The sequence below is a fragment of the Dendrobates tinctorius genome, unplaced genomic scaffold (assembly GCF_039654945.1).
Source record: "Dendrobates tinctorius isolate UK_male_01 unplaced genomic scaffold, ASM3965494v1 ptg000211l, whole genome shotgun sequence".
NCBI classification, from domain to species: domain Eukaryota; kingdom Metazoa; phylum Chordata; class Amphibia; order Anura; family Dendrobatidae; genus Dendrobates; species Dendrobates tinctorius.
This window is the reverse complement of record NW_027361878.1, coordinates 4,600,067-4,616,545: the sequence shown is the minus strand read 5'-3', so window position 1 is coordinate 4,616,545 and position 16,479 is coordinate 4,600,067. Positions and strand designations below refer to the sequence as shown.

At 38.9% G+C, this 16,479-nt stretch overlaps 1 protein-coding gene across 1 annotated transcript in view; it reads left to right on the top strand.

Annotated features, from left to right (window-relative positions):
* LOC141058132 (uncharacterized) overlaps positions 1 to 16,479 on the top strand; it is a 125,836-nt gene that overhangs the window by 11,833 nt on the left and 97,524 nt on the right. Inside the window, 19 exon segments of the mRNA XM_073554291.1 lie at positions 460 to 560; positions 1,075 to 1,226; positions 1,332 to 1,470; positions 1,553 to 1,663; positions 2,013 to 2,192; positions 2,331 to 2,570; positions 3,306 to 3,462; positions 3,614 to 3,742; positions 3,897 to 4,041; positions 4,194 to 4,240; positions 8,275 to 8,469; positions 8,835 to 11,561; positions 11,656 to 11,831; positions 12,014 to 12,188; positions 12,557 to 12,807; positions 13,035 to 13,218; positions 13,332 to 13,527; positions 15,362 to 15,546; positions 15,880 to 15,949. Of these exon segments, the coding sequence (XP_073410392.1) occupies positions 460 to 560; positions 1,075 to 1,226; positions 1,332 to 1,470; positions 1,553 to 1,663; positions 2,013 to 2,192; positions 2,331 to 2,570; positions 3,306 to 3,462; positions 3,614 to 3,742; positions 3,897 to 4,041; positions 4,194 to 4,240; positions 8,275 to 8,469; positions 8,835 to 11,561; positions 11,656 to 11,831; positions 12,014 to 12,188; positions 12,557 to 12,807; positions 13,035 to 13,218; positions 13,332 to 13,527; positions 15,362 to 15,546; positions 15,880 to 15,949 (5,560 nt within the window).

The following is a 16,479-nucleotide window of genomic DNA, read 5'->3' as shown; positions in this document are numbered from 1 at the left end:
TTTACAATATCGAGAGTTAACAGGAAGTGATTGGTCTCCACTTTTTCAAAAGATTTAATAGTACTGAAATCAGAAAATTGTGCAAATTTTTACACAAATCTACACTTTCGAATAGTTTTTATATAATACATTTTCAGACCTTAGGTTAGTCCAAAATATGCCAAGTGTATTAAGAGGCATGTGCTAGTGAACTTCAGTACTCTTTTATACTGGTGAATGAAATATCGATTATAATCAATCAACTTGATAGATTTTCTGCCATAGCCTTGTATATCCATACAATGGCCAAAACATAAATGCTTTCAGGCACCCCAATTTTACCATTACGCTCTACCGCTGTTGGATTATTCTCATGAAGTTCCTTATTTTGCCATAGTATTTCTCATTATCGTTCTGATTTATTTCACATTTTTATCCTATTGGGATACTTATCTTATGTTTCGTACCTTATGTTTTCAGCTTGCACTGCTCCTATGGTTTATTTTGATTGTAAGAATGCTTCAGTGGGGACCAAGGGTGCGGAATGCCAGAAGAGTTGTCAGACCTTGGATATGGCTTGTGTGAGTATTTCTGACAGATGAGATGCAGAGAAAAAATAAATATACAACATGCTGACTCTATAACATTTCTAATGAGGAAATAATCCACTTTTATTTTAACATAACACATTAATGAGAATGCCAGCTTTCTGATACTGCTCCTTAATTGGCCTGTATAGGCAAAAAGCTAATTTATAATGTTCTCTCTGCATGCAGTCACCACTAGAGGGAGCTTTATAGCTAACTGCATACTGGTTTATTATTGAATTCAATGTATGAGTGGTATGATGGAAAGGAGGCATCCATGCTGTCTAAAGAATATCAAGAATTCTTTTATGTTAGAGGCTAAAGCAGTGAGATTATGGCACTAACTAAGTCAAGATGATGGAGGATTTGTTAAATGCTTGAAAGTCATTTAGGTGCCTTCATTGAAACATATTACAAGTTATGTGTACTAGATTATTGGAGATGGGTGCTTCATCCATATTAGATCTGCTATGTTAATTAAACATGTTTTTTTAATTATATTTTACAGTACAGTGCAAAATGTGTATCCGGCTGTGTGTGCCCTGCAGGACTGGTCTCAGATGGCAAAGGCAGGTGCATCAATGAAGAAGAGTGCCCATGTATTCACAATGATGCCACATATCAACCTGGCGAGAAGATTAAGATGAAATGCAATACTTGGTAAGAAAATTCATTTCTGGTCAAGAATAAACCAACCTTACCAATCCTTAATACCTAAAAGTATGTGGAAATTGTCATTTCTAATTTTTCTCTATATGTTATTAGTACCTGCAAAGACCGTATGTGGGAATGTACCAATGACCCCTGTCTGGGTACCTGTGCTGTGTATGGTGATGGACATTACATTACCTTTGATGGAAAACGCTACAGCTTTAATGGAGGCTGTGAATATACACTTGCCCAGGTAAAATACACTATATGACTTGAGCCTATATGTTCGTGCTCATTAATTTGCTTAATATAGATATCTATTCTGGGAATTTTAGGATCACTGTGGCAAAGACGGAAGCAGCAACAGCTTCAGAGTCATCACTGAGAACATCCCATGCGGAAGCACTGGAACCACTTGTTCTAAAAGCATTAAAGTCTTCCTGGGGGTAAGAAATTGTTTTTAAGGCAAAATCTTGAGCTATGTTAAGAACTATTACCCAGACCTAAAGATTTCATACAGATGGTCCACATACGTGGGTTTCCTATGTACGTAGAATCTCCCACAGCCTGAACATGGCCCATCAATAAAATTTATGAATGATCATTCTTACAATACTGTCATCCTGAACTGGCAAAACCAGATGGTCTCTAAGGTTTCCAAGATGTAGATCTGTGTGATCAGTTGATTGCCATCTTAAGCAAAAGGGTTGTTGGGACTGTCATGTGACATCTTCTTTAGCGAAAGGGTTCTTTGCATAGATTGTCATGAACTAGAAATTAATTTTCCATTTGCAGACCTTTGAGTTAATTCTTACTGAGGCGCACATTGAAGTGGTAGAACGAGGAATCGGAAAAGTCGCTCCATACAAAGTCAGGAATATGGGTATTTACTTGGTCATTGAAGCTGATAATGGTCTCATACTCATGTGGGACAGAAGGACCAGCATTTTCATCAAGCTCAGTAAAGACTTTGAGGTAAAACTTTTCTGTGCATCATTATGCTTCAATTGTTTCTTTTTTCTTTTCTTCATATGAAGAACAACATAGACCGAGTTGTAGAATGTCAACGTCAATGGTTTAAACCTTAATAAATTGTATAAATCAATATTACAGGGTAAAGTTTGTGGTCTGTGTGGAAACTACGATGGAGATGGAAACAATGACTTCACCACAAGAAGTCTGTCTGTGGTTGGAGATGTTACAGAGTTCGGAAACAGCTGGAAGATGTCACAAACATGCCCTGATGCCATTGTACCCAAAGATGCCTGCAGTGCCAACCCCTACAGGAAATCCTGGTCACTGAAACAATGTAGTATCATCAACAGTAAAGCCTTTTCTGCCTGCCATGCTCAGGTAGGAGCTCTATAGTATTTCAATTACTTTTTTCTTTCTTAATTTACTTCTGTATGGAGATATTTTCCATTTCTATTCCATATCGTGATTTACTTTGTATAATGTTGGCAAACTCTACTCCATAGATGTCCTAGCTTAAGTTGAAATTTAGTATTTATCTAACTCAAAGTTGAATTTTGAAAATTCTTGAGAAGAGAATACAGTGATACATAACTTGCTATCAGAACAAACTCATTATAATACTCTGCGCTTTAGAGATTTAAGATTGTCAAATTTTCATTAAAACCCTAGTGAAAAAATGCCTTTTAGCCAAAAGTACATGCATTTAAGTAAAAGATCATCCCAACGTCAATCATAACTTCATGGATACCCATATCATTTAGGCTGGTTCTAGATACCTGAAGAAAAAAAATCATAAGAAGATTTTGGTTGCATTGGTTCAAATGGGTTTCAGGACTCTCTGGATCTCCCTTGGCAGAGAAGCTGCATAAAGAGGGCTCTGGCAGAGGTTTATTCCCATTCTTAAATTTAATCACCATGCACAGAGTTGGGGGAACATTTATCAGTTGTGTATTACTTCTTCAAATCAACAGAAGCTTAAAAAAGTCACAATGAGGGTGTAGAAATAAACATAAAACACTCATGAGCAAATTATAAATTAGAGAATACTAGAATTTACATAAATGTTTCACTGTCCTGATCAATTAAAAAAAAAATTTATTATTATTTTTTCAGATTGACCCCTCTAAGTACTATGACGCCTGTGTCACAGATTCATGCGCTTGTGATACTGGTGGAGACTGTGAGTGTTTCTGTACAGCGGTGGCAGCTTACGCCCAGGCATGTGGAGAATTTGGAATCTGTGTTAGCTGGAGATCCCCCAACATCTGTCGTGAGTAGTATAATTATGCACAATGTCATGTTCTATTTAGTCACTTTCAGGGTCGTAAGTTTCCATAGAATTTATTATCATTTGTTTATAAATATTTGTTTAGTTATGTGCTTATCTATATGTAAACCAAGATTTTTGCTTTGTTCTCTAGCTCTTTTCTGCGATTATTACAACCCTGAAGGAGAGTGTGAGTGGCACTACAAACCTTGTGGCGCTCCATGCATGAAGACCTGTAGGAACCCAAGTGGAAGATGTGTGCATGATCTATCTGGTTTAGAAGGTAAGAGAACATTTCATATTTCAACTATAATCTACTATCAACTATAATCTTATAATATGATAATGTCCAGCGTTATCACATGATGAAAATGGTGTGTACCTGATCTCCATTTTTGGTAAGCTAACACCACTTTTACTTTCTCGTAACTGATAAGGATGTTACCCAAGTTGTTCGGAAGCTAAACCATTCTTCGATGAGGAAAACATGAAGTGTGTGGCTCAGTGTGGCTGCTATGATGATGAAGAAAATCACTACAAAGTTGGACAAGATGTACCTACCACTGAGAACTGTAAGACCTGGTAAGTGATCCGGCTGACAGTTCATAAAAAAAGGACTATATTACTGTGGAAATATAATATATAGAAACTTATATGTACTGTATACCTTACATCTTCTAAAGTATCTCTACCTACTCACATACTTACAAAATCCTGAATTTTTCTATCTACAGCAAATGCAGTATGTCAGGACTTGTAGAATGCAAGCACCAGAAAGAAGGTAAATGTTCATTTCAATATAAGAATATACAATTAACTATGTAAATTTATGTCAGCCACAGAATATTAAAAGAAAAAGAGAAAAATATATATATATACACTGCTCAAAAAAACAAAGGGAACACTAAGATATCATATCGTAGATATCACTGAATGAAATATCGCAGCTACAAATCTCTATTCATTACATAGTGGCACGCGTTGAGATCAAGAAAACATAAAAATGATCAATGTAAATCAAAATTAATATCCCATGGAGGTCTGGATTTGGAAGGATACTCAAAATCAAAGTGGAAAATCAAATTACAGACTGATTCAACTTCAGTTGAAATGCCTCAAGACAAGGAAATAATGCTCAGTAGTGTGTGTGGCCTCCATGTGCTCAGTGTGAACCTGCTTTCATCTGTGAAGAGCACAGGGTGCCAGTGGTGAATTTGCCAATCCTGGTGTTCTATGGCAAATGCCAAGTGTCTTGCACGGTGTTGGGCTGTGAGCACAACCCCCATCTATGGACGTCTGGCACTCAGACCATCCTCATGAAGTCGGTTTCAAACCGTTTGTGCAGACATTTTGCTGGGCTCTGGCAGTGCTCCTCCTGTTCTTCTTGCCCAAAGGCTGAGGTAATGGTCCTGCTGCAGGGTTGTTGCCCTCCTGCGGCTCCCTCCACGTCTCCTGGTGTACTGGCCTGTCTCCTGGTAGCGCCTCCAGCCTCTGGACACTACGCTGACAGACACAGCAAACCTTCTTACCACAGCTCGCATTGATGTGCTATCCTGGATGAGCTGCACTACCTGAACCACTTGTGTGGGTTGTAGAGTCCGTCTCAAGCTACCACAAGTATGAAAGCACAACCAATATTCAAAAATGACCAAAACATTAGCCAGAAAGCATTGGTACTGAGATGTGGTCCCCATCGGCAGAACCACTCCTTTATTGAGGGTGTCTTGATAATTGCCAATAATTTTCATATGTTGTCTATTCCAATTGCACAACAGCATGTGAAATTGATTGTCAATCAGTGTTGCTTCCTAAGTGGACAGTTTAATTTCACAGAAGTTTGATTTACTTGGAGTTATATTCTGTTGTTTAAGTTTTCCTTTTATTTTTTTGAGCAGTGTATATTATATACTGTATATACTGCTGAAAAAATTAAAGGGAACACTAGACACTCTTAGGGTACCGTTACACTTAGTGATGCACCAGCGATCCCGACAACGATATGGATGGATCGCTGGTGCATCGCTAAGTGGTCGCTAGTGAGCTGCCACACAGGCAGATCACACCAGCGACATAGCAGCGGTCGGGGGTCACTACTTACCTGTCAGACGCGGCGATCCTGACGTCCTCCCGCCCGCCTCCATGCGTCGCTCGTCGGCGCCACAGGAAGCGCTCGACGAGAAATGGTCCAGGACGATCTCGCGCGATCAGAGATAATCAGCAGGGGAGTCGGTTGGAGGTAATAATAATAATAATAATCTTTATTTTTATATAGCACTAACATATTCCTCAGCGCTTTACAGTTTGCACATATTATCATCACTGTCCCCGATGGGGCTCACAATCTAAATTCCCTATCAGTATGTCTTTAGAATGTGGGAGGAAACCGGAGTACCCGGAGGAAACCCACGCAAACACGGGGAGAACATACAAACTCCTTGCAGATGTTGTCCTTGGTGGGATTCGAACCCAGGACCTCAGCGCTGCAAGGCTGCAGCGCTAACCACTGAGCCACCGTGCCGCCCAAGTATCACACATAGCGATATCGCTAGCGATATTGCTGCTGCATCACAAAACCAGTGATGTTACAGCGATATTGCTAGCGATATCCTATGTGTAACAGGCCCTTTACTGAGCAGACACATGGATGATAGTGATCTTCCTATCATTTCTACCTGTTGATTATTCCATTGGCACAACAGCAGGAGAAATTGTATCACAATCAGTGCTGATTTCACAGAAGTGTGACTGACTTTGAGTTATATTTTGTTTTTAAGTGTTCCCTTTATATATATATATATATATATATATATATATATATATATATATAAAAAATCAAAAAAGGGCAGCACTACCAAAATTAAATAGTTGGTGCAAAACCTATTCAGCAGTGTCCCAACAGCCAAATTAACAAAAGTAAAAAAAATAGGCAGCACTCAAATTAAATGTGAAAAAAAGTGGATACTTTACTGATCCTCAAGCCACTTGAGGATCAGTAAAGTATCCACTTTTTTTCACATTTAATTTGAGTGCTGCCTATTTTTTTTTACTTTTTTATATATATATATATATATATATATATATATATATATATATATATATATATATAAACTTCCTTCTCACACCCCCAATGGCGGTGGTCTTTTTTTGTCCTTTCTCATTCTCGGGTACTGTAACAGAGACCAGGGAGTTTGAGGGTTCTGCGCAGGATCTTAGCTGTTCCCAGCATTGCGTTTTTCTGGACAGAGAGCTCAGATGTTGCTCCTGGGATCTGTTGTAGCCATTCTTCCAACTTAGGGGTCACTGCTCCAAGTGCTCCTATCACTACTGGAACTACTGTTGCCTTCACCTTCCAAATCTTCTCCAGTTCTCCTTTGAGGCCCTGGTATTTCTCCAGCTTCTCATATTCCTTCTTTCTGATGTTGCTGTCACTTGGCACTGCCACATCTATTATCATATATTGGCTGGTATAGTGTAATGATTAAGTGAACAGCCTATGACATGGGAGCCTGGGGTTCAAATCCTGGCTCCTAACACCGTAATACACTATAATACCTACCTTAGGTGGTTGTTATAGCGTAGTGCTTAAAGTGCACAACCACCAATGTGGTAGACTGGGGTTCCTATCCTGGCTCTGCTCTGTTGGATATAATATACCAGTAGTGGTCCTCGAGCAAGACTACTAACACAATACCTCAACAAACATGAGAGTGTCACAAACAAAGAGAGTCATGCTGGCTCGGACATTGCCCGGATTAACAAGGTCCACGTCAGATGTCGAGGAACCAGGACAATCTGATGATAAATGGGTTACTGGAACAAACCATATATGGAAAAGGTAATATATTACATATATAAATGTTAACTACGGCAATATCTGATTGACTATGTTGGGACACTGGTTAAACACTGTTGTCTTTATATCTGACTTACTCACAAAAAGTGATATATATATTTTCACAAAGCATATTTTTTTAATCTGAGAAGGTCCACATTATTTAATCTGTTATTTTCTTAATATATCCTTATAGTGAATAGAGCTGATTTTCTGGTATATAGTTCCCAATCCTATCTTAACGTTCTGCCTGCAGCCATCACTTCACCCAATAACGAGACAGTATCCAGTAAGCTCAGTTTCTCCCTCTAGTGGTGACTTCAGGCAGAGAGAATCTTGTGAATGAACTCTCAGTATTTGGAGCTCTGTATGAGGAAGACACCTACATTCTATAGACAGAATCATGTGGTAATCTTATCTTACTTGATAAAAAGACACATTTAGTTATAATTGTTAAATCACATCCTGTATATGTCATTATTTTTTTGTATAGGTTCACTTATTCATTCATCTCCCAGAGTTTATATGGTGCTGCAAAGTTTGCTTTCCCTAACTCACAAATACTTAAAGGGGTTGTCCAGACTGGTGTAAAGAGACAAAAAAAATCAATCATTGCCTCCTGGACTTGTGCTGCTCTTCTGTTCTCAGCACTGTGTTCTCCACTGGTCTCCTGAATTCCGTTTTAGAGGAGCACAGTGCTTTTGAGGTTTGGATGTGAAGGCTGCAGCCAATCGGTAGTTGTTTATTGGTTTCACCAGTCTTTTGTCATCTCCAGCTGGAAGAGGAGGCCAGGATATCTGGTTGGCTGATTTAAAAAGGCCATTAAATGACCTCCAATTGGTTTGCATGTAGCTGATCATCGGTCATTTAACAGCCATGGTTGGCCCATCTTTATAGGCTCTTTGTCTTAATATTCTGTTTATGAGTTATTCATAAATATTATTGATATATTACCAATTCTATTCACATTCTGTTTTTTACAGCATGCCATTGTGAATACAATGGTAAAACTTATCAATACAATGATGTTATTTACAACACCACTGATGGCCTTGGAGGCTGTATGATCGCGATCTGCAGGGAAAATGGCACCATTTTAAGGGATATTCATGACTGCCATGTTACTACAACAACACCCTTTACATTTTCGTCAACACACTCCTCTACCCCTACTACAGGTACAGTTCTTGATCCTGAAAAAATGTATAGAGATTGAATCGCCTTTAAATATCCACATGTTTAATAAACACTGACGTTCAATGAAACTGATTAATTATGCCAAATTATATAGGAACATACTATTCTTCATGCATAATAAACTGGTCTCACAAAGTCAGTGGCGGGCATAGCAAACAGATTGCAGGTTTGTTTTTTATGAGACAAAAATTGGAAGTGAAATTAAATTTTACTCAAGTTTTCTTGGAAATAATATATTTGTATTACAATAGTTTAGATCTATTATATCTCTTTCTACGTGCTTTTGATTTCATTTATATATTAACCTACACATTTTCAAGTTTAATTTATGCCTTTTTGTCTATAGGGACAACAACTGTGAGTACAATATGTGTTGAAGAGGTCTGCAAATGGTCAGAGTGGATTAATTCCAGTTACCCTGAAGGCGGAGAACATAATGGAGATTTTGAAACCTATGATAATATAAAAAATAATAATTTTTCTATATGTAGTCATCCACAAGATATTCAGTGCAGAGCTGAGAGGTTTCCTGACACACCATTAGCAGAACTTAAACAAGTTGTTGAGTGCAATGTGTCATTTGGACTAATTTGTAATAATATTGATCAGCTACCTCAGCCTCCTATCTGCTATAATTATGAAATCAGAGTTATGTGTTGTAGCTTTGAAAGGTGTAATACAACACATCCTACTACCACAAGACCACCTACTACTACAACACCAACTACTACCACTACTACTACAACTACTCCAGTGCCCCCAACTACAACAGAAACCACAACTACAACCACCAACACACCTACTACTACAACAACCCCAACTACTACTACAACAACTCCAGAGCCTCCAACTACAACCACTACCACACCTACTACAACAACAACACCAACTACTACCACTACTATTACTCCAGTGCCACCAACTACAACAGAAACTACGACTACTACCACACCGACTACTACTACTACCACTACTACTACAACTACTTCAGTGCCACCAACTACAACAGAAACCACAACAACCTCCCCCACATCTACTACTACAACAACCCCAACTACTACCTCTACTACTACTACAACTACTCCAGTGCCTCCAACTACAACTGTGAGTACAATTTGTGCTGATGATGTCTGCAAATGCTGCAACTGGTCAGACTGGATTGATGCCAGTTACCCTAAAGATGGGAAATATAATGGAGATTTTGAAACCTATGCTAATATAACAAAGAAGGGATTTTCTATATGTAGCCATCCACAAGATATTCAGTGCAGAGCAAAGAAGTTCCCTGACACACCATTAGCAGAACTTCAACAAGTTGTTCAGTGCGATGTGTCATTTGGACTAATTTGTCAGAATGTTGATCAGCTACCTCCTATCTGCTATAATTATGAAATCAGAGTTATGTGTTGTAGCTTTGAGTGTAGTACAACACATCCTACTACTACAACACCACCACCTACTACTACTACTACTACTACAACTACTCCAGTGCCACCAACTACAACAGAAACCACAACAACCACCACACCTACTACTACAACTCCAACTAGTACAACTACTCCAGAACCTCCAACTACGACCATTACCCCACCTACTACTACAACAACACCAACTACTACCACTACTATTACTCCAGTACCACCAACTACAACAGAAACCACAACAACCACCACACCTACTACTACAACTACTCCAGAACCTCCAACTACGACCATTACCCCACCTACTACTACAACAACACCAACTACTACCACTACTATTACTCCAGTGCCACCAACTACAACAGAAACCACAACAACCACCACACCTACTACTACAACTCCAACTACTACAACTACTCCAGAACCTCCAACTACGACCATTACCCCACCTACTACTACAACAACACCACCTACTACCACTACTATTACTCCAGTGCCACCAACTACAACAGAAACCACAACAACCACCACACCTACTACTACAACTACTCCAGAACCTCCAACTACGACCATTACCCCACCTACTACTACAACAACACCAACTACTACCACTACTATTACTCCAGTACCACCAACTACAACAGAAACCACAACTACAACCACTACCACACCTACTACTACAACAATCCCAACTACTACTACAACTACTCCAGTTCCTCCAACTACAACCACTACCACACCTACTACTACAACAACACCACCAACTACTACCACTACTATTACTCCAGTGCCACCAACTACAACAGAAACCACCACTACAACCACCACCACACCTACAACAACAACCCAAACAACTCCAGTGCCTCCAACTACAACAGAAACCACAACTACAGCAACCACCACACCTACAACAACACCAACTACTATTACTCCAGTGCCACCAACTACAACAGAAACTACAACTACTACCACACCGACTACTACTACTACCACTACTACTACAACTACTTCAGTGCCACCAACTACAACAGAAACCACAACAACCTCCCCCACATCTACTACTACAACAACCCCAACTACTACCTCTACTACTACTACAACTACTCCAGTGCCTCCAACTACAACTGTGAGTACAATTTGTGTTGATGACTGCAAATGGTCAGACTGGATTGATGCCAGTTATCCTAAAAACGGAAAAAATAACGGAGATTTTGAAACCTATGCTAATATAACAAAGATGGGATTTTCTATATGTAGTCATCCACAAGATATTCAGTGCAGAGCTGAGAAGTTCCCTGACACACCATTAGCAGAACTTGAACAAGTTGTTCAGTGTGATTTGTCATTTGGGCTAATTTGTCGGAATGTTGATCAGCTACCTCCTATCTGCTATAACTATGAAATCAAAGTTTTTTGTTGTGAAAAGTGTAATACAACACTTCCTACTACTACAACACCACCACCTACTACTACTACTACTACTACTACTACTACTACTACAACTACTCCAGTGCCACCAACTACTGCAAAAACCACAACTAGAACCACCACAAAGGAAACAACTACAACAAAACCTCCAACAACAACTGAGTCTACACCGACACAGACTACAAAATGCTTCTGCCTTGTCGAAAGCAAACACTTTTTACCAGGTAAGTGTAATGTTTTTTATTGCTTTGATTGATTCAATATATTGATAATTATGTTATTAACACTTAGTTCCATCTCTTATTAATTATTTTTTAGGTGAAATCATCTATAACAAGACTGACGCAGAAGGGTGCTACTTCTATGCAAAGTGTAATAACTATTGTGAAGCTGAAAGATACACAGGACCTTGTATAGTTACAACCACTGTAAAATCCACCACAACCACTGTACCTACAGTGACACCAAAACCAGACTGCCTGCCTTATATGATGGTAAAAATGTTAACGTAACTAAAATCAGCTGTTTTATAAGGACTTGCTTAATTGAAGACAACAACTTCAAGAGTCCTTTACATTTTGGGGGGTAGAATTATTGATATCATTTTGTATTAATTTGACCTAATTCGATACAATGGAATTAATATTTCTGTTTCATTGTATTTTACATTATCTAGATTAATGAAACATGGATGATTAATAACTGTACAAAGGCCACATGTCTTGGAAATAATGTTGTTACCCTCGAGCCAGTGACTTGTCCGGAAAAAAAGAAACTGTCCTGTGCTAATGGATTCCCCGCTGTGGAAAAGATAAGCGAAGATGGATGCTGTTCATATTATGAATGCGATTGTGAGTTTTACAAAATGGTCCTTTTCCATTCAAGTAATAATAATGATAAGAAAAATTCATAAGACGCTGTTTACACTAGAAATCTAGGCTCTTTAAAGTGAGCAGTAATTGCAATGTTAGAACTTCTTTCAAATAAATCTTTCTAATAACCTAACATCAAAATATCCAAAGAATAAGTGAAAGCGCCAAATTACCTTAGTACTCCCTGGTGAGAGGAGTCTAAGGTAAGTTAGTATTAATGAGGTTGGGCATCCAAAGCCAATTAGATTATATAATGTTTTTTTTTCAAATAAAGATCTAAGTTTTTTTTATTAGACATAAATGTTCAATGATCTAAATCTGATTTCGTTCTTTTTGACTTCCATTAGGTGTGTGTAGCGGATGGGGTGACCCTCATTATATCACCTTTGATGGCACCTATTACACTTTCCTGGACAATTGTACATATGTTCTTGTGCAGCAGATTTCTCCCAAATATGAAAACTTCCGGGTCCTTATTACCAACTATTTCTGTGACGCTGAAGATGGTTTGTCCTGTCCACAATCTATCTTGATTTACTACAAATCTGCTGAAATTGTTTTGACACGTATGATGTACGAAGGAAAAATGCAAAACAGGGTAAGAAAACAAGTCGAAAATCCTGATTCAAATTTTCCTACAAAACCAATTAACAATGCCAACTTCCAAAATCTCCATATCCATATGGCCTTTGAATCATTGTATGTACTATAAGCTACATTGGTTTCTTATTCTCTGATGATGACCATTTTGTCTATTTTGTTACATTGTAACTACATTGACTGTTATCTATTTGCCGCTTAACAATTTCCAACCATTGTCTACAGATAAGATTGAATAATGACTGGGTAAATCCAGGGTTCACCAAGAATGGCATTACTATATCTAGTGCTGGCATTAACATGAATGTGGCGATCCCAGAAATTGATGCATTCATCTCATTCAGTGGAATGATCTTTGTTATCAAACTGCCATTCAGTAAATTTGGCTACAACACTGAAGGACAGTGTGGTACGTGACATTTTAGATACTTTTAAGATTTTTTTTAAGCTTTAGATATATATATCTCCAAAAAACAGCAGGCATGAGCATGAACATATATTTCACATTTTGTTTCAACTTAGGTACTTGCTCAAACAACCCCACCGAAGACTGCAGATTGCCAGGTGGTAAGATAGTGGAAGATTGCTCGCTGATGGCTGACTACTGGAAGGTCAATGTACCTGGCCAGCCAAACTGTCCTTCACCTCCAACACCTTCACCACCTACTCCTCCTCCAACATGCCCACCATCAGAAGTGTGTGATATCATCTTAAGCAAGTAAGTTGGAATGTAATTGTTCAATACATTTCATATCACACTGTACATTGTAGAATAAAAATAAGGCTGTTTTTGTGTTTTTTAAAACTTTTCTGGTAAGTATGAAAAATCCAATTTTTTTTTCATAAACGTCAATACTCTTTGTCCATAGGTTGAGCCTGGTATTACAACTTAAACAATAAATATAATTTTTATTTTTATTTCATAAATCACGAGCACGCATGAATCTAACCATTCTTGTCACATATCTCATCACAGAATTTTGTTACTTTCACCTCATGGGACTGATCTTTCACTCTTAGTTCATGGGTAATTCCTGCACTAAGTAAAGGCAAATTTTCAGATTAATGAGACAGGAGATGGCAGTTGCTGCTCGTACAATTCTATGGAGAGGGATAGGTAAGAAAAGGAAGGCGCTAATGGCAGAAGCAGAAAATTTGCTGCAAGTTCTCCTGACAGTGGCACTTTAAGCAAAGGGGCTGAGCTGCAATGCTAGTGTACATAATGGCATATATACTATAATACATTTTGAGAAAGGGAAGGTGGCGGCAGGTTGATAGCAGATTGGCTGCTGTGCTGTCTCAGACAGACGAAAGCGGTGCGCAGGCTGGAGCAGATCCCAGTGGTAGATATAGACAAGGACGGGGTGTATGTACTCATTCAGGTCAACGTGACGGAAGGGTTAGACTAGTACAAGGACATCATGGCTGGGCAGATCACGCTGATATCTATGACAAGGCAGCTTCAGAGGTCGAGAAAGATTGGGTCTGTGAATGTGAATGACTAGCAGAAGGCAAAACTTACTACAAGAGCAGCACCAGGAAAATGCGCATTTATGGCTACTCATTGGGTTTTGGCAGGATCAAACATGCATTGACCATGGAATTAATAAAATTAAAATATCCAGACGATGAAGTGACCTGGTCGGATGAATGATACTAAATCCAGGAGCACATTTTCACTTTTCACTGATCACACATGTTCTGAGGAGCTTTTTCTGCAAGCCTTGCTCACAAGGGGCCAGCGATGTATAAAATAACTAGCCAGAAGGATAAATTAATTGTCCCCACAGGGGACTGTGACCAGGTCCGGTGTGAGGATCACATGTGTCAGTGTACTGGGTGGTGGTGTCATTTATCAGAAAATGCATCACACCAAGCATGTACTTTTCCTTTATTACTTCACTGCCTGCAGCCGACACAGGGCTGTAACCACCCCTCATACTAGTAATGACTGTCACCTTGCGTGTATTGCATAGAGTCCCTTGCTCCTGGTACCTCCATGTCTGATTTTTGCCATTGTGGATTAAACACTATAAGGGTATGAGCACACATTGCGGATTTATGTGTTTCCGCAGTGTTTTTGGATGCGCGGAATTGCATCAAATCCGCAGTGTAATGCACAGCCAATGTAATTCAATGTGAAATGAAGAATTGCTGTGCACATGCTGCGGAAAAATCTGCGCAGAATTGCAGCATTTATTTTTCCGCGGCATGTCAATTCTTTTTTGCGGATCTGCAGCGTTTTCAGTCAGGCACATATATTCTCTCTCTCCTCTGTCTCTTTCTCTCCTCCAAAAGGAGCACAATGGAGAAAGTTCACAGACCGGATGCAGTCCCAGTACCACCTAACAAATCCACACAGCAAAAATGAAATACAATCCGCATCAATTCCGCATGAAATCCGCAAGCATTTTGGTCTGCGTTTTCTGCCAAGAGATGCGGATTCTCTGCAGAAAATTCTGCAGGCTAATCTGCAACGTGTGCGCATACCCTGATACTGGTATCAAGTAATATACATAAAATAATATATGTATTTTCCTCTGTTTTTAAAGGGTCTTTGCTGATTGTCACAAAATTATTGATCCAAAACACTACCATGAAGCATGTGCCTTTGATGCCTGTCGTATGCAAAATAGGTCTGAGCAAGTAATGTGTTCCAGTTTGGAGATTTATGCCTCTTTGTGCATTGCCAATGGTATTTGTGTGGACTGGAGAGACAAGACTGAAGGACATTGTTGTAAGTGTTTTTCAATTTTTTTTAACATTTTATATGATTTGTAGCCACAGGGAAAGATCTATAAAAATCAGTTTAAGGGAAAACATTTTTAGCTACTGCCCTACTGATGAGATTGTACTTTCATTTGTTTTTCCCTTATTATAATGTCTTATCGACTGAATTGGTTTCGAGCACCGATTTCATAAGTTTTTCTGTGCATTGGTATATACTGTATATCCTTCATTGTGTCTTTCCTTACTTATAATACTTAAAGCATTTTATATAATTGGCAATGTCAGTTGTACGTTGTAAAGATTACAATCTAATTTGCTCTATTTTTTTTCTGAAATGTAGCATACAATTGCCCTGCTGGAATGGCGTATAACCCTTGTGGACCAATGTATGTCGAGACCTGTGCCAACAAGTAAGAATTCTTTCAAAAAAAATCTCCATATATTATTTCTGCAAATATGAAATGAAAACTGATTCATTTGATCTGTAAATTAGTTAAGATTTTAGGGACTGACCCATCACTTACATCTTCTGAGTACTTATGTGAGGCATTGAGGGCAATCCCCTGGATAAAAACCTCCCTCTATTAAAGAGATGGACGGGGCCTTTAAAATTGATGGCCTATTATTTGGATATGTCATCAAAGTCTGGGGTACGACACCCAGTACCCACACCAATTGGTTGTTCCTGGTGTCGGAGGCAGCTACATCAACCGTTTAGTAGCCATGGCTGGGTACTGCACGTCCGCTCCTTATTTAATTAAGCAGGGGACAGATGTGCATTTTCTGGCGGAGGCCATTATTCCGTTAACGGAGCTGTGCTGAGCAATTCCAGCAGCCACTGACAATGGGAACAGCTGATCGGTAGGGGTACCGGGTCTCATACCCCACCAATCAGAAATTAATGACCTATCCTAAGGACAGGCCATTAATGTTCACGTCC